Source organism: Zootoca vivipara, chromosome 8 (assembly GCF_965207765.1).
Source record: "Zootoca vivipara chromosome 8, rZooViv2.hap1.1, whole genome shotgun sequence".
NCBI lineage: Eukaryota > Metazoa > Chordata > Lepidosauria > Squamata > Lacertidae > Zootoca > Zootoca vivipara.
In genome coordinates this window covers 45,308,049-45,335,712 of record NC_142591.1, presented here as the reverse complement: position 1 = coordinate 45,335,712, position 27,664 = coordinate 45,308,049, and the positions used below count along the sequence as shown (strand labels likewise).

Here is a 27,664-nt window from a genome sequence, read left to right as displayed (position 1 = left end):
GGGGAGGAGGACCTTTGGAACCAAGGCCATCCTGGCCTTCCCACCCCCACTCCCAGCAGAGATTTGGACCTGCAGACCTTTCTGCAGCTGTACCAGCAACTTCTCTTGGGGCCTGAATGTCATCTTGTTGGTAGGGCAGCCTAAGCGTAAATTAAAGCCAGTAAGAATGACATTAAGTTGGGTGGATAGAAAGATTTCTCAGCAAGACTATTAGAATACAAAATTCCATATTTGACTAATGCTAAAAAGAAAAGTCTTCTGAACATAAGAAGACCCCTGCAGCATCAGATGAAAGATCTATCTAGTCTCGCTGCAAGCAGAGTATGAAGGCAACAGTTCCCTCCTGTTGTAACTCCTTGACAACTGGTATTCAGTGACATGACCTATGAAGCTAGAGCTTCCATATAATCATGACTCGTAGCCATTGATTGACTTGTACTCCATGCAGTTGTCTAATCTCTTCTAAGCCAGTAGACATCACCACACTCCGTAGCAATAAATTCCACAAATGAAAAATACATGGATGAAGAAGTGCCTCCTTTTTTCTATCCTGAATCTCCTTCCAATCAGTTTTTGTTGAAGGACTTGAGCTCCTTCAGTTTTGGAAACCTCAACCATATTCCCTCTTAATTACTTTTGTCTAAACTAAAAAGCAGGCATCCCCAAACTTCGGCCCTCCAGATGTTTTGGACTACAATTCCCATCATCCCTGACCACTGGTCCTGTTAGCTAGGGATCATGGGAGTTGTAGGCCAAAACATCTGGAGGGCCGCAGTTTGGGGATGCCTGCTAAAAAGTAAAAGAAGAAAAATAATTATTAAAGGAACCATTTGTTTACTCTGCATTAATGACTTGTTTATCTACCTCTAGGCATTATAGGGCCTCAGATCTTGGAGGGCTCTGGGATTTGGTAGTTTTTTAAGTTTTATTTTTGAGGTTTGATTTATGTTTAAAATTTCATTTTTTTTATCGCTGTAAGCCACTTTCAGATGTAGATAGTGAAAAGCAGAATATGATTTTTAAAACTAAATAAATTGATAACACCAAAGTACAACGGATATAGGATTAAATGTAATATAAAGGGGGGAAAACATGGAAACTTCCAACATTATTCTGAACATTGTAAATCCACATGTTTTTTTTGGGGGGGGGGTGTCAACTACGTCTTCTACAATGATCCACAAACCTGTTCCCTCCTAATAGAAAACTGTTCTGTCTAAGATTGATTCTAATGGAGAAAAATGTGGACTGAGCAATCTTTAAAGCGACCCTAAATTCTCAGTAAATTAGATAATAAAAGATTTTCTGTAAACAAAGATGGCCTGGAAGTGGTGCCAAAATGACTAAAAGAGAGAGGGTTACAAAAGAAGATGCTGAAATAAATCAAGTGAACTGAGTTCCATTTAAAATGTCCTGTCAGCAACACTAATTGCCATGCCTGATGACATGTTTTGCAAGTTTTCTCAATTACTAATGACTTTTGCAGCTGAGGGCACATGCCGTGGATGTAAATGGAAACCAGGTGGAAAATCCCATTGACATCGTTGTTAACGTCATTGATATGAATGACAATAGGCCTGAGTTCTTACACCAGGTTTGGAATGGTTCAGTACCTGAAGGATCAAAGCCAGGTAAATCACTGGAATTTTCTAAGCAATGTATTATGTATATTATATTTTTATATATTATATGTTGAATATATGTTTTAACTTCAAAATGTTAAAATATATTTGATCACCCCCTCCCCAATTACATAGCTAATTACTTTTGCCCTCCTGCTCCTCCCTCTTCCCTAGCTGCGCTCTCCTTTGCTCAGTCGTGTGGCCCAGGCATGCAGCTTGCCTCCCAAGCCTCCTGTGCATGGCAGGAGTGCGGGAGGGGAGCCCCGAAGAGGCGGGTGGGAATGGTTTCAATGGGGATGCTGGAGCCTCTCCCAGCAGCTCCGTCAAAGCTCCCCACCAGCAAGCAAGGACCCCGTCTCTCCCTTTTCGGTGTGGCGGCTTCCCAGCAGGCAGAAGGGAAGCAAGCCCGTCCTTAGCTGTGCCCAAGTGCACTTTTATTTCTCCCTTTAAGTAGCGTTGCGAAATGCAGTGGGCTGCACACACACACACTCCATACTTTGCGTGTGTGGTCATGGGCGAGGACAATCTGCTGCTGTCCCGCCACACGCACCCACCCACTTACTTTGAGGGGATCAGGGAGCAACCGGGGTTGCTGTCCTCCTGCTGTCCTTCCTTCTTGGCTGCAAAGCCTGTGTGGTCGGGAGGAGCGACGCTATTTCTACCCCAGCTCAGCTTCCCAACCACCACCCTCCTCTCCTCTCCGTCGGTGGGTTAAATGCCCTCTCCTTTCTGCTTTCCTCTGTCCCACTTTTTCTCTTTTCATCCAGTAAAGGAAGGGGTAGGTTCCCCCAACCCCCAGCTCTTGCCTCTCCTTCCCTGTAGTGAAATCTGTGGAATTCCCAAGTTCAGGTCAACAACTCTGGGGAACTTTTCCTTAAAAAGGTCAACAACTTTGGGGTCCCCCCCCTTTAAAAGGTCAACAACTCTGGGAAATGGTGTGTGTGTGTGTGCCGGAGGGATCTTTGCACCATGGCACCAGATATGCTTAAGGCGGTCCTGCATGTTCACTTCCCAAACTGATCATCCTCAGTCTTGGAGTATGATCAGATTTGTTTTTGTGCATATAATAAGAGGTTGCTCCCTCTCTTAATTTCCCATTGCAGCCCATTGACATGGCCTTTCATGCTCTTGCAGAACAGAATGTACCACTATCACATGCCAACAATCATCACTGTTTTAAAAGTCAGCTTTATAAAGGGAAGTAAATGGTAACTAGAAATGCCCTTTCTTTGCTCAAGCTTGTATACTGAGCTGACAAGCGTCAACTTTCTGCAAAATCATTTATCCCACACTGGAAATTAAAAACACTTGTTTATGCACGATGCTATTCATTTGAGCTGAGTCAGGGAAATAGCTATTTAAATGTCCACATCTTCATTTAAAATTTTGGAGAACCTGACTGCTGGGAGATGATAATCCGCAATAAGTGAACTAGGGTATTAAATAAGCACATGTGATTCTATCTCAGTCTGTCCCTTCTTAATCACGAGCCTTTGGGGAAAGTGTGTGGTTTTAATAAAAGAAGGAATGTGAAATGTTTTGTCAGAGGAAGTAAATGTTTAGACCCAAGTTAGGAGCTTCTGGGTGACCCATGTAATCTGTTTATTTAACCCTGAAGATGATTTGTTCTTTCGTTAGGAACCTATGTAATGACGGTCACTGCTATTGATGCTGATGACCCTAATCAGTTGAATGGAATGCTGAGATATCGAATCTTGTCACAAGCGCCAAGCACACCCTCCCCAAGCATGTTTACAATTAACAATGAAACTGGCGACATTATCACAGTTGCTGCTGGCCTTGACAGAGAGGTAAGATGGGTCTTATGTTTGCAAATGTTTAACCGTATTGCCTCATCATAATATATGGCTACCAATATTACATGCCCATGTAGAAACTTAATGCATGTGATTTTTGCAAAGTTCTAATTAACATCTGGCTTGCTGGAGTTAAGGCTGCTGTGGGACTTCTGTCTTGAAAGCTCCTTGAGAAATGATGGAAGTGCTAATTTCTTCCCTCACTTCGGGTTATTAAATTGGAACACTGTTTATTATTACTAAATTTACTTAATCGGTTTGTTTGCTCACTTCTTAATTTTATTCATGAAAGAATATTATCCTGTACCAGAATTCTGCCTTGGTTTTAATACCTTGGCACAACATGGAGGTTAATATACCTCTGAAGGATCTTTCAGTTGTCAGCAATAAACATTTGACTTTGAAGCTAAACGCAAAAGTCTTTTGAAGTTGGTTTGTAGGGAGGAGGTTGGTAATAATAGCAGCATACATGTTGCTGCACTCCTGCATTTAAAGAAATGTTCGTTGCATTTATTTCTAAGCATCTGCAACTCTTAAGGTTTTGTTTGCCTGTGACCTGAGAAAGAAATGCTAAAGAAACCATCACTGGCTCAACCAAAACTGCCCCAGTGGAGCTAGTAAACAACATAATACAGGAGCAAAGATTGCATTATATACAACTACGTTTTATTCAGAGTAGACCCTGTGAAATTAATGGGCCTAAGTTCGTCATGTGCATTCATTTCAGTGGGTCTACACTGGGTAGGACTAACACTGGTTGCGACCATTTGAGGCTGTATTGTCAATCTCCTAGAGCAGGGATTTCCAAACTGTGATCTAAAAGTCATCCATGAGCTTCATTTAGGTGATCCATGGCATGCCTGCAGTAAATACCCATATTGATTTTTAATTTTATTTCTCTTGCTTACATTTTATTTTATTGTGTTTCAATTTGAATTCTGTTGAATATCATGCAATGAAATAAAATATAAGAAATAAAAGAAGCAATGAAAATACAATTACAGTGGTACCTCGGGTTACAGACACTTCAGGTTACAGATGCTTCAGGTTACAGACTCCGCAAACCCAGAAATAGTACCTCGGGTTAAGAACTTTGCTTCAGGATGAGAACAGAAATCATGCGGCGGCAGCAGGAGGCCCCATTAGCTAAAGTGGTACCTCGGGTTAAGAATAGTTTCAGGTTAAGAACGGACCTCCAGAATGAATTAAGTTCTTAACCCGAGGTACCACTGTAAATATCAGCTCAGCACATGACAGTTGCTGCAACAGGCAGAAAAATTGTTAAGTGCTCCACAAAACACTCAGCAATTTTTAAGTGGTTCATTGGGGAGCGGGGGGAGCTTGGGAACCAATGATGTGCAACTGAGTTGAAGGATGCAACTTACATATCCTACTTAATAGCCAGGTTGAATACAAGGCCACCTGCTAAAGAAGCCTACAGAAGTTTTGCCTTCCCTTCAGTGTGTGGCTTAATTCATTTTCATGCGGGTGAAGCATAGCTGCCAAGTTTTCCCTTTTCTCGCGAGGAAGCCTATTCAGCATAAGGGAAAATCCCTTAAAAAAAGGGATAACTTGGCAGCTATGGGGTGAAGACAGTCCTGATGTCAACTGTGTTGAATTGATGAAACATGTCTTGTGTTTTCCTCCTTTAACAACAACACTTTCCCTGGACAGGGGCAGAATCAAGGACTCTGCACCATACAGGATCAGATGCTCCCACTTAACAGCTGTTAAGCAGAAGGATCTGATCCTGTGCAGTGCTAGCAGTTGCTCCTTCACAAGCGGTTTCCCTGCACACAAAGGAATGTACTAGTATTGTGCAGGATCAAATCCACTCGTTCATCAGCTAGTATACAGGGGGATCTGATCCTGTGCAGTGCTGCTTTGCAAGTGGCTTTACTGCAGTAAAGTCTCTTGCAAAGCAACACCTGCACTCCACTAGATGCAGGCTGTCAGGCAGAAAAGAGAGATGTGCCTATCTTCTGGAAAAATGCTCTTTCCCCGTGGTTTTCCCTGCCTGCCTCTCCTTCCAACCTGATGCCACAGATTGTTCTGTGCTCATCCAGTGACTCACAGCAATCCATAGCTTTGTGTACCCAAATTGTCTGAGGCCATCCAACTCCATTCAGGATTTAGTTGTGGGCCGAATCCAGTGCACAACCTTCTGTGTACTTGTGGAAAATATGCAAGCCAAACCTCTTTCAGCCACAGTCCAGCCTAGCTGCACCCAATTAGGTCACCTGGAAATGAACGGCCTTGAAAGGCAAAAGTGCAGATATTTATCACTTTCTTTTTCTCGTTATGGTTTGTTTCTTTTTATAGCAGCTTCTAAAATTCTGTATGCATTAAATCCTGTTTCATTTTATTCTGTCTTTATTTTTGCTTGGAAGGTACCAGTAAATGTGCTTCCAAGCGTGCCTAGAGAACGGACACTTCATAGAATAAGCAACCTAAGACTTGGAAGCAAAGGGAAGTTTCGAAGTAACTTGGCAACCCTTGCTAATGCATGCCTCTCTATAGGGCAGGGAAAAAGTTTGTTGTTTTATTATCACGCCGACAAATGAAAATATCAACTTCATTCTATCAAGAAATAACATTTAAAAGGTTTTTGGTGCAGGGAGTAGAGAGAGAAAATCATTTTCAATGAAAGACATTTATTTTTTTCTAAATACGTTCATTTTCACAAAAATCTCTTTTGCTCCATCAGTAAAGCACTCGAGACAGTAACAGTTCAAGAGTAATAACAAAATGCCTTATCGTTTACCAGTTTTCTGCTTGGAAGATGAAGTGAACGCTCTGCAATAATATCACTCCACCAATCTGAGAAGCATTAAAGTGCTGAATCCCAAATCAGAAATGGTGGGGGAAGTAATGTTTATTTACATTTAGCAGTATACAGTATCAGCAAAAACCAAATGAATTATCAGAGTCTCTCAAGGAAATACTATAAAAAATGATTTTTAAAAATATATTGAGAAACAAAAAGTATAATCCCTAAAGAGAGAGACATCTAGCAATTCCTTCGCTTCAGGGTGAGGCTGAGCCCCAGGCCCTGGCTTAATCCCAACAATAATGTAAGAATAAGCTTTCTTAATACCAAAGGCTGTTTTTAACAAAACAAAAAGCAATTGAAGCTGGTGGTGCTGTTGAAGAAGAAGGACTATCTAGTTCCTAATGTTGAATGTTTGTGGAAATAATTTGGATTTGGGTTTCTCTTCCAGTAACTTGTTTCTGTTAGCCCTGCCTGTGCTGGTTTCCATAGTGATGCTGAGAAGTTTGCCGCTACATTACCCTCAAGTTCCCCCACAACAAAGCCTTGGCAGTTTGAATCATTTGCCCAAGAATGTGCCCTCCCAGCCTCAGCACTCCTGAACCTTTTCAAGTGCCCATCCCTGATTAGGTTTGAATTTGCTACAGAAGCATTTGTATTCTTTAAATGTTAATCCAGAATCAAAACTTTGTGTTCCCAAACAGGAACAGGGTGGTGATTGCTTGCTAGTTGAGAAGACTGTGGTTTGTTGCAGTTATATATCACCCAAAACAAAAATTCATGGAGCTGAATGTGGTTAGATGCAATCCCTTGTTGGAAACCCAGCAACCCCCCAGTTCAAGTGATGTTAACTAGAATGAGCAGCGTAATAAGCTCGTTGCATAGCAAAGCACAATTTATTGAACACCTGCTGTCCTCTCAGAGTGTTAGCTCTGTCTGTAACTCCTGGTGGTGTCATTTTGTGTTTTTTAGAAAGTACAACAGTATACATTAATAATTCAAGCTACAGACATGGAAGGAAATCCAACATATGGTCTTTCAAACACAGCAACTGCTGTCATCACGGTGACAGATGTCAATGACAATCCTCCAGAGTTCACTGCCATGATTGTAAGTCTGTGATAAAGGGGATGAAGTGTACGAATAGCCTTTACTTAAGAAAGATTCTTGCTGATTCAGCCAAATGGATTTAATATGTTTGTGACTTATTGGGTCCCCCAGTAGATTTCAGTGGTTTAACTGAGGCCATAGCTACTTCTTAGAGCATAGTAAATGCAGCCCAAAGCACAGCATTTAAGTGTAAAACAAAACCTACCTACCTCCCCCCCCTCTCTCTCTATATATATATGAGAATGATATGTTCACATTGCCACTTGATAGAAGCTGACTGTCAGGTTTTTCCCCTGTACAGAAGGGCTGACCCCAGTCCATACAAACTGAAAACCGTTCAAACCAGAGTGAATTAAGTTGGAAATTGGGGACCCTCAGTGTTGCTGAGTAGCAGCGATATGGAAAAGATTGCATGATGGCCCTGTGCCCAATGACATGCATGTCATTCCGTGTGCCTTATGATTGCAGTTCTATGGTGAAGTCCCTGAAAACAGAGTGGATGTTACAGTGGCTAATCTAACGGTGACCGATAAGGATCAGCCACACACTCCTGCTTGGAATGCCATGTACCGAATGACTGGTGGCGATCCCACAGGCCGGTTTACTATCAACACTGATCCAAACAGCAATGATGGGTTGGTAACTGTTGTGAAGGTAAGTTATGCCATCGACCAAATTAAGCAGATGCAGATAAATGGCAGAGTGCTGAGTATGAAACAGCTCCGGCTGTTAAACCCAAAAGGCAGATTAGGAGTAGATATTAAAATATATGTATATCCTGTCTCTAGTGAGGGTGGCATTCATCTTCTGGAAGCTTCCCTAGGTATACACGTTGTGTCATTCTAGCTTATTTTTTTTTAAGAACCTAACTAGACTGTTCAAAGGAGCATGTTATCCATTTTTATTTGCAGGAGACCAAAACTTTTTAAGCTCCACCAGTCTTCACCCCCAGCTCAGAAAGTTTTGTAGATGGTGGATTTCATTACCAGTCTCAAAGGGCAGAAAGTAGATTAAATGATCTCATAGCAGACCTATATATCAGTTAGAGTAGTTTTTGAATTTTAACAACTGCACTGTTGCTAAATGGAATGTTCAGGCTGAGTTAAATTAAACTTTAAAATGTATATACCCAAACTGTTTCCAATAGCATATATTACCATCTCCAAATGAAGAAGGTATTTTAGTATTACTTCTTGCATTAAAGAAGTCTAACTGATATATCAGGGACATATAGGCCAAGCAATCGTAGGTTATGTGAGCTGCTCCTACTTTGCTCTTGCTGTGTGTTGTTGTTTAGTCGTTTAGTCATGTCCGATTCTTCATGACTCTATGGACCAGAGCACGGCAGGCACTCCTGTCCTCTCTTGCTGTGCTCTCAAGCAATTATAAATTGGATTATAAAGTTTCACTTCTAAGAGGCTGATGTAATCAGGGCCTTGATTTTGAACAAAAGTATAGGATTGATGTGTTTCTGGCCCTTTGTAAACATTTATGATTCTGTGACTCAGATTTTGCACTTGCTTGAAGTTAATTGCATGCAAAGGTATGCTGCTTAAGATCAAACAACGTGTGTGCGCGCTTGTTTCAACCCAAGTCTGTCCCGATGACAGTTAAAGAGCAAAATTGATGCTTTAGCGAGAGGAATGCACCGCAGTCCTTCTCTCCAGGGTTTCTTTCTTTCTTTCTTTTTTTCTTTGGCCCTACCAGTGTCTCCTTCCGCTAGCAGAGTGTTATAGAAGGCACGGAGGAGTCTGGATGACAGAGATTGGAGAGGAAAACCAACAGCCCTCTCTGCCTGAGAGCTGATTTTGCTCTTAAAATTAGACTCACCAATTTAACAAGCCAGTCTACCACTATCATGTGTAGTAGGAGCCTCTGAAGATCAATGGTTAAAAGGCTACAGCCCAGTATTTAAAGGCTACATTTGCATTTGTACATGCTCAGGTGCTAAAAAGCAGCAGGCAAAACACAACGCCACAACTGCTTGTGTGTGTGGTGGTGGTGGTGGTGGTGATATCATCTATACATGTCTGTGTATGATAGTGGGAACAGTCCTCTGACCTTCTGTATTTCCATGCACCTAAATTATCGTCTCAACATGGACTCTTATGGCTCATGCCAGCATTCAAGCATTGAACATAACAAATAACTAGGAGATTATGGGCATTCTTATTATTTTCAATAGCATAGCTGCCAAGTCTCCCGCTGAAAAATGCGGGGATCAGCAGCAGCGCGGCACTGGAAGTCTCTTCTACACATGTCTGGACATGCGTAGAAGCAACTTCCGGTGCCACTCTGCCCGATTTCCGGTGCCCAGGCATGGGCGGAGCGGCACCGGAAGTCACTTCTATGCATGTCCGGACATGTGTAGAAGAGACTTCCGGTGCCGCACTACCCATGTCTGGGCACCGGAAATCGGGCAGCGCAAGGACCCAAAATGGAGCCTCCCTGGCAGGTGGGAAATCCGGGGGATTTACAGGATTTTTTCCAATCCAGGCTGCCAGCGGGAAACTGTTTAAAATACGGGGGTTTCCCGCGAAAAACGGAAGACTTGGCAGCTATGCAATAGAATATACATTTTTGAACCATTAAAATTGAATACTTTTTTAGTGGAATGTGAATTATGTTCTAAGAGAGCCACAGCCATTGTTCCACACGTTTCTAGACTCCATAGCTGCACATTTCCAAGAAGCACATGATGATGTGTTTTGTATTCGTACTTAAATGATGTACTCACAGTTCCAAACTAGAATGTTCTGAAATGGAAAACAGAACAGAGACACTGAAATCAAACCAAAGAGAATCAAATTAAAGCCTCCAGAGTATAATCTGCTTGCAGCAGCTCAGTTTGTTTCAAATTAAATTCTTTATTTTAAAACTGTCAGAATAGAGGCAAAAAAAAGGGGTAAAATTAGGTAAATAAATGTTCTGGAATCTCCCAAGAGAAGTGCTAAGCCCTTATTAGCTCTAATCCAGTTTAATGATTCCTGATGGAGATGTATTGTAGTAAGCAATCCTTTGCCAGTTTCCATGAAAAATTTCCATGCCTTGATTTCAGCAGCATACCGGTAAGCTGTGTAGGGAGAAAATATATTCAGCCGTTCTTTAGCTCAAGGTGTCATTATGTAGTTATAATCTAAAAGAAACTTACAGGATTCTGAAGCAGTTAAATTTGTTTTAGGTATATTTTGGTTGCTTTTAATGTTTCATTTTGCAAATCCCATTGTCTGAAAAAGGCAAATATTAATGATAATTTGTTACACCCCTAGACATAGCAGAATATTTAATACCCAGGGTCCATCAAAATTAGTGCAGATCTAAGGGCAAGCATTTTCCCCCCAGGGAAGCGCAACCCTGAAAGAGGACACAACACAATGGAAGAGGCTGTTTAATTTTCAGGCGCAAGTTTGAGACCAGTGCTCATAGCCCATAGCCCCTGTGCTTTCAATTACAATTCCCTAAAGACAGAAATTCCTTCAAGAAGCTGCAAGTAATAGTTTCCTTATAGGCCATAAATAAATGTTTTCACCCCCAACATGTCTGATAAACTGCTTAAAATGTTGAAAAATTCTGCAGCCCCATGACAATTGCAACCACTAACATAGTTCTCCTTTTGCTTTTGCCAGCCTATTGATTTCGAGACCAATAGGATGTTTGTACTGACAGTAGCTGCAGAAAACCAAGTGCCTTTGGCAAAAGGAATTCAGCATCCTCCTCAATCAACGGCGACTGTATCCATTACAGTTATTGATGTGAATGAGAGCCCAATTTTTGTCCCAGTCACAAAGCTCGTGCGTCAGGAGGAAGGGCTACTTGCTGGCAAGGTCTTAACGTCCTTCACTGCTCAGGACCCTGATCGTTACATGCAGCAGACTACTCTAAGGTACAGTAGGGCCTGCAACGGCCTTATACCTTTATAAATCTCTGTACATGAGAACCTTACGTGTAAAAATCTTTATGCATGAACCTTGTAGCACAGCCAGAACCAGGCAGTTAAAAGGCAACATTTGCCCCCATTGCATTTAGTCCAGTGTGCCCACCTGCACAAACCCTGGGTAGAATTGCAGAAAACGTGGGGGGCTGGAAATAGCAAGGCTCGGTGCTGAAGTCTTTTCTTTCCATGCCCCCCTGTGTCATCTTGGGCCTTGATAGCATAGCAAGCCTCAAAATGGATTAACTTTAAACAGGTTAGCCGTCATGCTAATTAGGCTGCCTTCTGCTTAAATACCTAACAGCCAGCTGAGTTGGAATTCTAGGACAGATACATGAATGTCCTCATTATCTCCAGCCATTTCCAACAGCTGCTTAGACTGTGCAGTTGAACGCTTAGCATGCTTCATAAGAAATTGTGCAACAGGGTCAGAGGAAATGCTGCCTTCTGGTTTCCCTACCGGTGAAGTAGCCCTAGCGTGACATGCCTGTTCTGTTGCAAGACTTAGAGGGTAGGCAACACGGCCAGCATCTGCTCTGTTACCCTGTATATAGGTGCTGGAATTCTTGCACCCAATCGAACATACTGTAGCAGCCACACAGTGGTTTATCAGGTCAGACTGATATGTGAACCATGGGATAAGATTGGATGTATGTTTGCACATGTTCCCCTGAATAGGGGAAACTTGCATACCATTTGAGAAACTTGCCATGATTACAAAGAAGCACATTAAGAGCTAGGTACTTCTCTTCCATTAGCCCATCTTTCTCTAATTTTGTTTGTTTGTCACCTTTCCCTCCTTCCATATTCTAGTTTCACCTTTCCTTGCCAGGAACCTGCTTGAAGCATTAGCGCTGCTTGAAACACCACGCTGCCTTTCAGTTGGGTTCAGTCTAGGGTTGAATGTGTTTCAGTGGAGCAGAAAGGTTATCTGTAAATGAGGGCTTTAAAAAACTTTGTGGATTGGAGCCCCACTAACCCTTAACCCAGTCCCAAGCAGCTGGTATTTATATCACAATGCAGTGGCTTTGCATTTGCAAAACAACCAAATTATGTAGTTTAATAATTAATCAGAGCTAGCCAGTGATGTAACATTTATGTAAAATAGTTATATAATGCTTTCAAGGCAAGTCTTTTAAATATTATACAGCATTCACCCAGTGTATATACCTAAGAATGCAAAAAATAGCAGACTCTTCATCAGCAAAATCTTGTATAAATCCTTAACAACCATATCGTCTTGAGACCAGCCCTTTTTTTCCTCTTCATTTTATAAAACACATTGGAAATCAATGTGATGTGTGTGTTTTTGTTAAATTTCTGCAGGTACTCAAAACTCTCAGATCCTGCTAATTGGCTAAAGATTGATTCCATTAATGGTCAGATAACAACAATTGGTGTTCTGGACAGAGAGTCACCACATGTGAAAAACAACATGTATAATGCTACTTTCCTTGCCTCAGATAATGGTATGTACCTAATGTCAAAGGTTTGTTTGCTTGTTCTAGTACCATTTTTCCCCCAGAGAGGGGCACGTTTAAATATTGATATAAATATGCACTAAAGTATAGCATCGTAATAGAGTGTAGCACACAAAAGACTCCTTCTGTACAGATGTTATAGAGATCAGTTGCGAGCAACCTGCGGCCTCCCGGGCCTCCCTGTCCCTCTGCATATCCCTTGGCCACCTTCCTCACCCTTAACTGCATATCCTCAGTGTGCAGAACTCTATTGGCTAACATTTGCAGCAGCTTCAGCTCTAAGTATGTTTCCAAGGCCCTTGCACCGGTGGTGCCGATCTCTGTTTGGAAAAGTGCATAAAGATGAGTGAGGCAGCATAAGAACATGGTGGAGGACTTTTGTGTAACACGCCACACCTATAGCCAGTGCCATCAACACATCCCCCAACCACCTGTTCACCTCCACATATGACCCTTGAGGGCAAAATGGTTGTCCACCTTTGTTGATACTTGTTCTTTATTTTGATTTACCACCTAAAGCCTCTTCTTCAATCATTCTCCCCACACTTTAGATGTCTCCTTACCTTCCCGTGCTGCATAGGACTTCACCATTGCAACCTAATAGTGTGGCCCATCCAGCAGCAGTCTGAACTGCTTGCTTGCTATTTCCTGTTCATAGGCAGATGTTGCTTTCATTGTTTTTTCAGTGCCAGCCAGCTGCTTTTTTTCATTATCAGAGATACCAAGCTTCCATTTTATTTTTGTGCTCACTTGCCTTCATTCTGAATTAGCACACTTGTTTGCTCCCACTCTGGAAAAATTGTCGATGTTGGAAGCCTGGATAGCTCAGTTGGCTAGAGTGTGGTGTTGATAACACCAAGGTAGAAGGTTCAGTCCCTGTGTAGGGCAGCTGAATATTCCTGCATTGCAGGGGGTTGAACTAGATGATCTTCAGGGTTACTTCCAACTTGACGATTATATGATTCCACAAAGTATTTTTTTGCAGTGAGGTGAAAATCTTTTGTAAAGAGTTCCCATCCCCTTTCCTAGTTTCAACACAACCCTAATTTTGCAGAGCAAAGTTACGCTTTGCAACAAATCTATATAATTAATATTATCATACGCACTCATAATTCATGTGTTTGTATATGTGCAATGAATAATGTAACCCCTTTTTAATAGAAAGCAGGCTAATGTTACTTTTCCTTGTTCTATAAGGAATCCCTCCAATGAGTGGGACTGGCACACTTCAAATCTATCTCCTCGACATCAATGATAATGCTCCCCGAGTGGATCCTCAAGAAGCCACAACTTGTCAAACGCTGCAACCCAATGCAACAAACATCACAGCCATAGACGATGATATTGATCCAAATGCCGGGCCCTTTGCCTTTGAACTGCCACATCATCCTTCCAGTGTTAGGAATAACTGGACCATTATTCGTATTAGTGGTAATGTGCATTGATTTTTTGAAAAATGAATATTTGCATCTTTTGGGGTTTATGTTCAGTAGCTAGTTCCCCATCTGCTTGGGCACGTGACCTGGGAACTCAATGTAATTTAATTCAAACAAAAAGGGTGGTGTAAGTCAAACTCTCTTTTAAAGGTTTGTTTTCCTTCTACCTGGCTTAGGCTGGCTTAGCCAGCAGTTGCCCAGATTGTGAACAGAGTTTGGAACTGGTGTTCATTATGCCGGCTTAACACTGGCTCCCCATACTTATGATTGCTCCCTAATTCTGTTTGTGGCATCAGGGAGACTGACTTAAAAGGTTAGAACCCACATACTCTGGTTTTCTTACATGTCTATAACTTAGTGCAGAGATCCCCAAACTAAGGCCCGGGGACCGGATGCGGCCCAATCGCCTTCTAAATCCGGCCCGCGGATGGTCCAGGAATCAGCATGTTTTTACATGAGTAGAATGTGTGCTTTTATTTAAAATGCATCTCTGGGTTATTTGTGGGGCATAGGAATTTGTTCATATTTTTTTTTCAAAATATAGTCCGGCCCCCCCACAAGGTCTGAGGGACAGTGGACTGGCCCCCTGTTGAAAAACTTTGCTCACCCCTGAGTCTTAGTGGAAAACTGAGTGCCACTACCTATGTTTAGGTAGAAGTGTACTTAAAAGTAACTTCAGATGCAGTTCTGAAAGAGGTCCTAGAACAGACATTTCTCCAGCCATTTCATGCCCACATAAAGCATATTTACATAGTTTGTTTTCTTGTCCAGGTGACCGAGCCCAACTGGCTTTGAGGATCAAGTACATTGAGGCTGGCATCTATGACGTTCCAATAATAATAACAGATTCTGGAAATCCTCCCAAGTCCAGCACGTCTATTTTGAAGGTGAAAGTTTGCCAGTGTGATTTAAATGGAGACTGCACTGATGCCGACAGGATTGTAGGTGCAGGGCTTGGCACAGGCGCCATCATTGCAATTCTCCTCTGCATCATCATACTACTTGGTAAGTCTTGGGGCCACGTGGCCAGTGATATGTAGTGCCTTGTAAAGTACATGTCCAAGACATTTGGCTTCCAAAGAATGTTTACAAACCAGAACACTCGCTTCCGGGTTTGCGGTGTTTAGGAGCCAAAACGTACGAGTGCCAAGGCATTCAGCTTCCAAGGTATGACTGTATTGTTTTAGGGTGGTTTAAAAACAACAACCACCACCCTGATCCATCTTGACAGCATTTGCATGCTAAAGGTATGGAGTAAAAATTGTAACACGAAGCCAATGCCTTACTGTCTATAGTGATACACTAGTTTGCTTTTCCACACTCATTGTAGCTTCTGAACTGCTTTCATCACAACTGTAAGGTGATTTCTTTGCATTTGGAAATGGTGAGCAGTTGATCTTTTCATGGTAGAGTTTCAGTTCATGGCCTCTTTTTGAAAGTTATCTTCACAAGGGATCAGATTCAGAATTAACTGGAGTCTATATAGACCATGGTGATAGTGTTAGTACATCTCTCTGTATATATGTATCTTTACTTCAAAGACCAGAAGGAGTGTATATCATAGATAGTAGTGTTTAGCTTTGTCTTGTGGCTGGACACAATAAACCGTGTGCTGCTTTGATGTGTGGGGGAGAGAAGTTGTTCCCTTAACCAGAGACTCAGGAAGAAACTATTCTGCTGGGAGTAGGAAATCTCTGAAGACTTTCCTGGGGTTCCTCATACTCTGCTGATAAATCACACTAGTTGAGTGTGGTGACTTATCAACTGACTTTTACGAGTCACCAACATATAGTATATGTCAGATTTGCATTTGACCATTTAGACTTTACAAAGACATGTGCATCCAGTAGTTTTCTTCTCCTTCCCCTACTTGATATCTTTAAAATGCAAATCAGCCATTAGTATTGAATGTGCAAATTTCATGCATCTTCTAAAACAGATTGAGAACCTTTGGCCCTCCAGATATTACTGTACTCCAGCTCCTATCAGCCTCATGGCCAGCGATCAGGGATGAATGAAATTGTGAAGGACCACAGGGTCCCCACTTGTTTTTAAAACAGTAGTAATCTGAAAACCAGCTAATATCATCTTCTATTGTTCTTCTCCACCTCCTATAGTTATGGTTCTGCTATTTGTTGTTTGGATGAAACGTCGTGATAAGGAACGTCAGGCCAAACAGCTGCTCATTGACCCTGAAGATGATGTAAGAGACAATATCCTGAAATATGACGAAGAAGGTGGTGGAGAAGAAGACCAGGTGACAAATGGGCTCATAGTTACTAATAGCACAATGAGAAAACAGCAGGAAACTGGGATGGGGTGGAGGATATAGAAAGTCTTAGAAATAATCCAGAAAAGTGTTTGTGTGCATATACTGAGACCAGCAACAAGATTTGTTCTGGACCTAAATATTGACATTTCTTCCCAATACTTTCCCACTATCCAAAACTGGGGCTCTCAACTTATTTCAGATTCATTCCAGATGCAAGACAGAACATCACATTTTACACATTTCTATGTGTTTGGAAGCAGCAGCCCAGAGCATCAAAAGAGGCTAATTCTTTCCTTTGTAAGGAGAAGGCAGGGTTATTGATTGCTTCCATGAGCTTTCCCCAACTTCCATTTGATCCTTCTGGAGGCAGACATAATCATTAAATAACAATTAAAGTTGGCTGCAGAACACTTGGGAGTACTAAATGGGGATAATAAGCTCACTTCACCTCCTATCCTTCACTAGCATAATCACAGGCAAAGGTGCTTGTTTTCAGAGATGGTACAGAGCCATGAAAACCACATGGGAAGATGGTCACTAGCAGAAACGATGCTTTTTGCCTTTAAATTGAGGCTTCTACCAGCACTTAGTATAATGTGTGTGCTGAATGACGAATCTGAAAATGAGTCATAGCAGTGGGAGGAAGCCAGCTTTTCCTTCTATCATTCTCTTCCCCTGAGCATCTCTCGCAAATAATGATACATCTCTAGCAAATAATAGAGACCAAAGGACTTATAAACTCATGGTATTTGGTCCATGATCCCATCAATGTTATGGGTCAGGTTCTGGGTTGAAAAGTGTTCAGTTTTGCATTATAGGCTAAGTGTAGCAGCTTTAGATAATGGAATAATTCATTTCAGAGTGAAGAACATAGTGTTGGAATCTATACCCTATCAGAGACCATTGGATGCTTTAATATCTACAGATCATATTTGCCCTTAAGATTAAATCTGAATAGTTCTTTTGGAGAAGTATTAGTGTAAAATATAAAGGGGGGGGGGCTTAATGGAGTTTGTGCAGTAACATATAAGCAGAGACGAAGAGTGAGTATTTTAATTACTGAAAGCTATTCATTAAGGTTCATGCTTCAGTTCTCAAAACATTTAGACCACAACAGATATTTTAAAGAGTAAAATAATTGGCTATACGCAGTTTGAGAAATGTGATTTCTTTTTGTTTTCTGAGCATTGCAACAGAATCCTTAAGAGTAAAAAAAAATATTCTGTGTGGAATGTATAACAGTATACTAAATAGAAATATTTTTAATTATCTTTGTTTAACTTTTCACTCTGTGACCCTGTACCTATAAGTAGATGAATTTTAATGATTTTATCAGTATGAATTTCAGCTGGTGCATCTCCCCAAAAGTGTCAGGCCTGACAAGAAGCTTTGCTAAAGACACTACAACATTTAAAAAAACAACCACACACACGAACATTCACTATATATGTGGTGCAGCATTTACTTTCAGGAAGTGCCAGTAGTCTGGAAAGAAAGTTTCATCCACCAAAGGCAATGTCTATGTCATCTGCCTTGGCAAGAAGCATAGTGCTGTAAGATAACTGATCTGCCAGGGTTTTCACACAAAGGGCCCACAGAGGCCATTGTGGAAGACACAGGCTTCCCTCTTGGAGAAAAGGCCTTGATGCTGCTGGGAAGCCAGGGTCAATACATGGAAGGCCACAGAGTGTCAGTCATGTTACCAGCCTTGGGCAGAAAGAGAGAGACTGACCATTTGGGTTTTGAGTTATATCAAAAGGACCAGCAAGGCACCTAAAAGCTAAAGGGGAGAGAATTCAGGCAGTACAAAAACAGCACAGATCAAAATTCAAGACAGGGGATGACTTGGGTCCCTTTCCTTCATTTTCTGCTAGCAATTCTCTACAATTGCTCTCAGCCTCTAAGAACTCTGGCCCAGGCCCTGCATGCAACCTCTGTGGTTTATATTGGGGCACAAAACATTACTGGCATGCTTCTTCACAGTGTGCAAGCAGGGCTCTCCATGCATAGGTTGTCACCTTATTTAGAGAGGCAAAAAAGTGTCTACAACTGTGCTCACTTGTCAGAAGCATTAAGCAGTTTTCCACAGGGACAGCTGATCTCAGGGTAACCAGAGTTAGCACTGCAGAAACCACCTCCATTCAATACATTCTGCAAAGTACACATAGATGGATTCATTATTTTGAGCCATGGAGTATGCATGCTATCTTCTTGAGAGCCACATGAGAGTTGTTCAGGCATAATCCCTTGGAGTCCCAACACAAACTTGGGAGTCCCAATACTCCCTTCCTTTGTGTGGCTCTAAAACAGGCATAGGAAAACTCCGGTACTCCAGATGTTTGGGACTACAATTCCCATCATCCCTGACCACTGGTCCTGTTAGCTAGGGATGATGGGAGGGCTGGAGTTTGCCTATGCCTGCTCTAAAACAACCACTGGCACTGTTTACACCAGAGGTATGTAACCTGGTGCCCTCCATCATTCTGGACTGCCATCATTACTGACCATTGGCCATGCTTGGCTGAGGCTGATGGGAGTTGTAGTTCATAACATCTGGAGGGCATCAGGTTGCCTACCCCAGTCTAGGCCTTTATGAAAGCTGGTCACTCAGAATGACTCCCTTCTTGGAAAATCAGCTACCACAGTTTCAGTTCAAAAGGATCTCAACCTCTGCCAGAGCTTTCACCAAAATGTTTTAACTTGCTACATTTATAACTCCGGTTACTTTTATCACAACAAGCAAGGAATAGTATACAGTATATTGATTAAACTAGGAGAACAGATTTGACTTCAACAGCCATCTGTAAATTCTTAGTTAATACATTGCAGAACATTTCGCATCCTTTTTGCTCTGCACTGTCTCATTTGACACATTGATCCTTTCTGGGAGGTGGGGTGGTATGGGCCAGCCTGCTGTGCAAAACAAAACAAAACACAGGAGTCCTAATGTTCTACCGAGTTCTACCTTATGCCTGGGGGCTGTGCCTTTTCTCTCCTGAGAACTGAGAAGGATGTGGCAGTTGTTAAATATATTATTTGCTTCTTTGGGTCCACTGGTGGTGGAAAAGATAAACATAGGATGAGGATGTGGATTTACAGGTCTGGTTTTTCCTAATCCTTACCCTATGCTGACACATACTAAAGGTAAAATAATGAAATCTAGAACATCTCCTAAAATGAAGTTCCAGATATTTAATAATCTCTCCAGAGGACCTAGCATTTCTAGAACCATTTATTTTTAATTAAAATGGTGGCTGAATATCAGATGGGCACTTTCGCCTGAAGATTATTTGTGGTTGCACAGGATGTCATCCAGTTTGGTGTTGATGAAAAGCTATCTTGACAGTTCCTCTCCATCTTACATCTAAAAGGTAGCCCACACAAACAGCAGATGACATGGTAAAAAGCTATTCGTGGACTTTATGAGCTTGCATTGCATATGATATATCACATGGCTGAATGTTTTCCCTTTAAAAAACAAACAAACCCCACAAACTCACATCATCCCTAACCATTACCAGTGTAGGTTGGAGCTGATGTAACATGTCGTCCAAAAGCATCTACAGACACAGGACTTTGCCATTCTCCAAATGTGTTATCCAAATCTGCACAGTTCTGTCCTTGTTTGTGTTTCAGAATGAATATGTCTAGCATTTTATTTGTGTTACAGGGGAGTCAATATTGGCAACTTTCTGCATATATTAAATAGGCATTTTACTAGGCAAATTGTTTAGTCACAGATGAATGCTACTTCTGAATCTGTTTCAGAGTAGAAAATGGATGAGGTGTAGCAGAGAGCAGCCAACTGGAATGACATTGTAAATGGAGACAGGGACACTATGGAGGCAATAAGCATTCTGTTTCGCTCTAAATGGATGTGTGTGTGATCAAGATAAATTCAAGAAACATTCTGAATTGGTTTTATAATTCTCAATATGTGTGTACTTTTGTAGGAATGGAATTTCCCTTGCTAAATTCTCAAAACACTATGATTGCCTATTACTTTCACAGGACTATGACTTAAGTCAGCTCCAGCAACCAGACACTATAGAACCAGATGCCATCAAACCTGTCGGAATAAGACGACTTGATGAAAGACCTATCCATGCAGAACCTCAATATCCGGTCAGATCAGCAGCTCCTCATCCTGGGGACATTGGAGACTTCATTAACGAGGTAAAATAAGGAGAGGAGAAGAAACAAAAATTCATTTTAGCACCTATTAGACACCATCTGTGCAGACAATGAATAATAGCTTTTACATTTGAAGAATATTTTTTTTTAAGTTGCTTATACAATGAAAATTATCTGGTTTGGTAGACATAAATATGGTTCTTTTTAAGCACGTGGAAATTTAATTAAATCATTCAAACTGAAAAAGGGAAATGCATCAATTAACTTTTGTGTGCTGTTATTAATTACATTCATAATATGTTATCAGTCTTAACCACAATATATCCAAGAGGGATTATTCACTGGGTTCCACATAATAAATAGACTAGCAAAGTGATAGCTTAGCCTACATTCATGTATTAATTCCAATTCATAACACAGGAAGTTCAATTTTATTTTCCTCACACATCACCCTTTGAATTCCAAAAACAGGAAATTCAGTACTTCTACAAAGACCAAAAGAGTTCCATCAAATAAGATTAATGTGAGGATAGCAAAATTAATGTTACATAAATGCTTTAAACACTTGCCTTGCTGTGGAGCTTTAAGTGCCTTTGTGCATTAATACATAGCCAGGATATATCTCTATACAGGCAATGCTATGTAGGATTACCAGTGTTTCTTGTGCTTTTTTATGTTACTTTTGCCATTGACCAAATTTTATGGTGTGTGAAAATGCCTCCTTGAATGCGATTTAGGGAACTAGGCTTTGATCTGTCCTTTGTGCATAGTGCTTTGGAAACTATAATAATATTGAACAGAAGAAGTAATCTGAATATAAATTAAAACATAAAAATGTTGGGTTGTCATAGACAGTGCCCTGCATTTCTGTTATTGAATACATGAATGAGCAACGTAACATTGAATAAGAACTTTAATGCAAATGAAAGTGAATACTGTAGGAAAGCAACATAAATATGAAGAAGTTTTAAGTATAGGATCACAGTTAGGTAGTCTTGTGTTGCGTTTATGTCACTTATTCTTGGAAACCGGGCTACAGAAGTAGCCCATTGCCAAGGTTTGCCTTTGACTAAACAAAATGACTCGAGTGATTAGACAATATGAAGCTGCTGTTACCAGAATTTAGTTCCCATCAGCTGTATGCTACACACCTGACCTCCATGGTACCAACCAAGTACTTCAGCAAACTTGCTCTGCCAGTTGGAGGACCTTGGCACCTGCCAAGATTTCCTGGGTCCAACTCAAGCCCACTCGGTTACTCCTGTTCACCCAGGCTTCAGCTCATGACAGAATGGAGAGAAACCTTTCTGGTGATGGGAAGTCTCATCACTGAAGTGCAACTGACATGACCATGGTGCTGGGCTTTCCTGGCCATGTCCCAGAGGGTGTGTGTGTGTGTGTGTGTGTGTGTGTGTGTGTGTGTGTGTGTGTGTGTGTGTGCAAGGCTGAAATGCAACTGAATCTCCTCTCTCTGGTAGGGATGCAATCTGATCCTTGATATTGGTTCCGATTGCAATTCAACACATTTGCACATAACAAATTTTAACTATTCCCAAGCCAGTACTTTAACTTTTTGAAAATAACATTGTTTACGTCTTTAATGACATTTCAAATCAGGCTGAAAACTCATTGAGCCACTTCACCCCCTGTAGTTACTGGCCTTTGTCATTAATGTTAGTTGGATTTCTACATAAAATGCTTTTTGTTTGAGGAGAGTCCTTCCCAGAAGTGTAAATCACATTGACTTTGAAGAGGAACTGGTGATAAATGGGTTGTGGTGGTGAAGGAGGTGGAGATGGAGATAAAATGAATTTTATAGGGGTGCTGACTGGGGCAAGGACAGGTTTGGGGTGGGATTTCACCCCCACCCCACCAAATAGACCACTTAGTTCTAGAATGGGACAAATTTCAGGGCACTGTGTTTATGATTCCCCACAACTCAAGACATCCCAAAAAAATCCAATTCACATTGTTCAAGGCATAGCTTGTAGGGTGTGCTAATGATTTTGCACACACTGCTCAACCCACACACACACTTTGTCCAGAAGGGGAAAAAATGAGCAGTTTGCATTATTAATTCAGGCCCCAGTACAAACAGGGTGATAGAAAAAATTAACCGATCATTTTATAATAAATGATAAAATGTTATTACAAAAATAGATGCATCAAATGCTCACCTTTTAACGTTCGCAAAATACAAGTCATGCCCATTTTTTTTTGTTACATTAATAAATACCATAAATTCACATTAAGATGTAAACAGTGGCTATGCTTTCTGTGTGTGTTTGGCTAAGTCACAGGGAGCAAAAAAAGTGTGAGAGGAGAGTTAACAACAAAACAATGAACGTTAATGGTGGTTAATGGCTAACATAATCACCTCAGCAGTGAATCAGTAAGACAGAAGGTAAAGTGAATAGACATTTCAGCAGCACTTAGTTAGCAGACATGTAATATCAAATGCTGAGGAAGAGGGAAGCTGGCTAAATCATATTGGAACAAATGTCATCATATTAAAAACCATGATGTTAGGGAAGGTCACTGCAAGCAAGCCTACAAAGAGAGCAGGCAAGCAGACTGGGCATTTCTTCACAGATACAAAATTAAACTGCAGGCAGAGAACCAGGTGCACTGCATACAAGTGCTTTAAGAGCAAAGAGCTGAATGTGATTCAAGAGAGTTCAGCTAGATTTTGGGGTTTTAGATGCATGTTCTCTGCCTCCCAGACTGCAAATGGGAAATCCAATCACCCTACCTGTATCTTTTTGACAGCATAGCTGCCAAGTTATCCCTTTTTTAAAGGGATTTTCCCTTATGCTGAATAGGCTTCCTCGCGAGAAAAGGGAAAACTTGGCAGCTATGTTTGACAGTATAAGATGGAACTTTGTGTCACTCATAGCAACTGAAGTAGACAGCTCAAATTATTCAATTGGTCTTCATTTCCAAATTATATTCTGTATTTAGGTATGAAATGTAAAGCCTTTAGGCTGTATGTTCAAGATTGTTCTGGTTACAACAAAGTACTGTAAAAAAAAACCTATTTCTCAGATGGTTATTTGCCCCCCCCCTTTTTTTTTTACTTTATGGATCAGAGTTTATGAAAAATTAAGCTGTCCTTTTCCAGTGCTCCAGTGTTAAATCTAGGTACCAATTTACACTGTTTAGAATATGAAATGCTTGTTTTGCTGTAAATGCAAATTTGAGGCAACTTCAGCAGAGCCTCTGTAAAACTACCTTTCAGAGGCCTCTTCTTCCACCAGGCAGTTTGCACATTAAGTGCAGCCTCTGGAACATTGAATTTTTCATTGCAGTTTTATCCTATAAACTCTATAGCACCAGCAGTTTTATATCATCATCTGCTAGCGGTAGATGCTGAACTAAGAGAATCTAACTCCCAGCTTGAAAGGACTTAAGAAGATTGCTCTGTCCGTTGTTGATGTAGATGGCTGACACACAACAGTGCTCTTGCTACCTTAGAAAAGATACATTTGCCTGCTGAAGCCTTAAACGCCCATCCTCGAGCCAGGTAAGCTGGCTTTACTGGTAGTGATGGCAGCAGGACTGAATGAGACCTTGCACTGCAGGCCAGCACAGCAGTGCATATTCACAAGGTTGCTATCATGCGGTTCTTCCCCAACCTGATGCCCTTCAATGTGATTTCAATTACAAGTTGTACAGACCCCCAGAATAATGCCGTTTGCGGCTGATGGGAACTGTAGTAAAAAGTTCTGTAGGTCACGGGGTTGGAGGAGGCTACTATAATGCTTTTTGTGATTTGCATTTGTGATTTGCTTTCAAAAACAAATGTGCCAGAGAGGTTGGCCTCTCTGTTTGCTTTCGGAGCTTTAGCCAGATGACCTTGTCCACTTCTCAGTTTGTGCCTTACAAACGTGAGTTCTCCCTTGTTTGACGTTGCTTCAGTTTATAGGGGGGGGGGGGGAGATCAGGAACAATAGATGCAGGAAAAAAATGCATATAATTGCAGTTCATTAAACAGCATAAACTAATGAATTAGTTCCAGGAAATGTTTTGAGTTGATGTCATCCATATGGCATTATACAAATGTAGGGCTATTTATTTGCCAGCACCTTTCATCTAGACTCACGGAAAGTGGATGCCTAATCCTATCTGTGCAGATGGAGATGGTCTTCTGCCTCTACTGCATTTCCTTCGCATAAATGCCAATGATTACAGGAGGTGGGGGAAGGAGGGGGCGGGAGGCAAATAACAGAGGCTCTTTCCAACACTTCAATCAGTGCTAGGACTGCTGCTGACCCAGCCTGCTCTCCCCTGAGCTCATCTTCTCACATCTGCCGCTGGTGCTGAACCAACACAATAGCACCAGCCTGTCAAATTTCTGCTCCTGTGCATGTCTTTGGATGTAGCATTTGATCAGGTTCATTTGAATGCCTGGGCGTGCCCGTTACGATTCTTCTGACAGTTTCATTTAATAGGTGACCATGGGAGCTTCGCAACATTTGATAGGTTTTGCTTGATCTCTAGATCCGGGCTGCTTGAATTAGCATAATTTGAGAGCTGCCGGGATTTGTGCTTGTGTTACTGATGTTGGCTGGCGTATTTGTGGCTGTGTTTACATGATCAAAAGCAAAGGGTTTCGCGTTACCTGGTGACACTTCCAGCTGTTCACAAACTTGTTAATACCTGCAGTTGCTTCCCCCCCTTCCTCCTCTTCTTCGTAATATAATTTTTATTGAATTTGCCAATTTTTACAAATTGACTTCAAATTAAAGTTACATTGTTTCGTGGATTTACTTCCCACCCACACCTCCACAGTGTTTTTGTTCAAACCCTTTTCTACAGCATTATATATCAAGCTCTTACCTGTTACAGAAATCCCTCTAATGCGATTCTTCTTCTGCTGCTCCTATTTCGAATCCTGCCCACAATTTCATTTGACCGTAGTGATTTTTCAGATAGTCCAAAAAAGGCCTCCATTTTCCTCTTCTTCATCAAGGAGGGCAGCCAAGTTCAGGGAAATGGCATTCCCTGGAGGTCCCATTTCCCTTCAAATGCAGGTGTAGAAGTGACCTAGGGGTGCTCTCCCCACTTCATTATTTCCCCTCCTTTCTGTCTTTCATTACAGGGACTTAAAGCAGCAGACAATGACCCTACAGCCCCTCCTTACGACTCCCTTCTAGTCTTTGACTACGAGGGCAGTGGCTCCACAGCTGGGTCACTGAGCTCCCTCAACTCTTCGAGTAGTGGTGGTGAGCAAGACTATGACTACCTAAACGATTGGGGCCCACGTTTCAAGAAACTTGCCGACATGTACGGAGGAGGCGATGACTGAACACGGCGAGCGGAGGAGGCGATGGCTGGATGTTGCGTTTGGACAAGTACAAACCTTTCCACTGGTATTCCCAACAAGCGTACAGAAGCTAGGCTTTAACTTTGTAGTCTACTAGCACAAGTGCTTGCTGAAGGCTTTGGCATAGGCTGCAAACCTATTTGGGCTCACTGGGAATATCAGTCATCCAATGCTGTTTGGAAAAAAAAGGAAAACAAACAATTGAGCTCAGTTACACTTGAATTTTACAGTACAGAAGCACTGGGATTTTATGTGCCTTTTTGTACCTTTTTCAGATTGGGATTAGTTTTATGTTTAAGGCTTTAAATGGTACTGATTTATGAAAAGATGAGATAAACCACATTGGGGTGGGGAGAAAGTTCAATCACCAATATGCTTCAACATGCTTTTGTTACATTGCATTGCTTTTATTAAAATAAGGAAATTGGAAAAAGGAAAAAAAACCTCATGGGGAAATTTTGTTATTTGGGGGAGGGGGGGAGAAGGCCATGAAAATGAAAAAAAAATGTACAATACTTCTAGTTTTAGATGATAGGGTTTTTCACTAAAATTCTAAAACTTATGCAGCTGGTTGCAAATAAAGGGAGTTTTCATATCACCAGTTTGTAGCAGAACTGATTTTCTTTTCTTATGATAGAATGTTAGACACATTTTGGTCTTAATCCATATACACATTTTTTAAAGCATTTTACAATACTTTTTTTCCCACTTCACTGTAAAAAAAATGGTATGTGTACATAATGTTTTATTGGCATAGTCTATGGAGAAGTGCAGAGACTTCCGAACATGTGTATGTATTATTTGGACTATGGATTCAGGTTTTTGCATGTTTATATCTTTTGTTATGGATAAAGTATTTACAAACAGGTTGCAAACAAGTGACATTGATTCAATTGTTGAGCTGTAGTTAGAGTACTCAAGGTTTGGGGTTTTTTTTTTTAATTATTTTGTTTTCGTTTTTATTTGTTTGGGGAGGGAGAAAAGTTCTTAGCACAAATGTTTTACATAATTTGTACCAAAAACAAGCAAACAAAATGAAGACAGAGAGATTAAACTCAAGGGATAGCCTGATACTGATGGCTCAAGCAATTACACAGTATGTTAAAAAGAGCTTTTAAACCAGAGAGACGTCTGACAACAGCTTTGCCTCTGTATTATGTACCAGAATATAAATGATACACCCCTGACCCCAATGTTCTGAATAAAATGCTAATTTTGGATCTTGTGACTGGATTGAACTTCTTTCCACTTGAAGAGCATGAATTGGATTTTTTTTAAATAAAAAAAACAGGAAACACTAACAGAAAAGCCTTAACATTTCATTCAGAAGGCTAGCAAAAATATTTTAATACTTCCTTGTCTTTTGAGCCAGCAAATCCCTTGTTGAAGTGAGGACACCAATCAATAGACAGAGGGGTCACATCATGACACGGTCTTCTTCTTATTTACTACAGTGAAGGGAGCATTTCTGCACAGAAATTTTTTGCAAGCACCAAAATGTCTCTTATCATTGCATTGAGTAGAGAAGCGTGCATCTCTGAGCAGATGAGGTACTGAGCTACGGTTACAGTGATGTGAAGATTAGGCCATGTCTCTTAAATAAGCCCCATTGGAATGAATGTGAAATGTATATAAAAACACAAGTGCATGGTATCATGGGAGCTAAAACTTGGGTGTAAAGCCTGTTTAGAGACCTCCAAAGGGAGGATTCCATGAAAGTGGGAAACTGAAATTTTTGGCAGGCCTCCCTAAATTAGCCCAGAAT

The 27,664-nt window shown here is 41.1% G+C and overlaps 1 protein-coding gene across 2 annotated transcripts in view; it reads left to right on the top strand.

The window, feature by feature from the left end:
* The window catches only part of CDH2 (cadherin 2), a 133,497-nt gene extending 106,378 nt beyond the window's left edge, over nucleotides 1–27,119 (top strand). For both annotated transcript variants that reach the window (XM_035125225.3, XM_088675428.1), the window contains exons 6-16: nucleotides 1,487–1,631; nucleotides 3,261–3,433; nucleotides 7,182–7,319; nucleotides 7,788–7,973; nucleotides 10,946–11,202; nucleotides 12,577–12,719; nucleotides 13,929–14,162; nucleotides 14,939–15,172; nucleotides 16,285–16,424; nucleotides 20,451–20,615; nucleotides 25,675–27,119. In XM_035125225.3, coding sequence (XP_034981116.1) covers nucleotides 1,487–1,631; nucleotides 3,261–3,433; nucleotides 7,182–7,319; nucleotides 7,788–7,973; nucleotides 10,946–11,202; nucleotides 12,577–12,719; nucleotides 13,929–14,162; nucleotides 14,939–15,172; nucleotides 16,285–16,424; nucleotides 20,451–20,615; nucleotides 25,675–25,881 — 2,022 coding nt within the window. In that variant the 3' untranslated portion in view covers nucleotides 25,882–27,119. The remainder of the gene's footprint in view (nucleotides 1–1,486; nucleotides 1,632–3,260; nucleotides 3,434–7,181; nucleotides 7,320–7,787; nucleotides 7,974–10,945; nucleotides 11,203–12,576; nucleotides 12,720–13,928; nucleotides 14,163–14,938; nucleotides 15,173–16,284; nucleotides 16,425–20,450; nucleotides 20,616–25,674) is intronic.
* The last annotated feature ends 545 nt before the right edge of the window (nucleotides 27,120–27,664 follow it).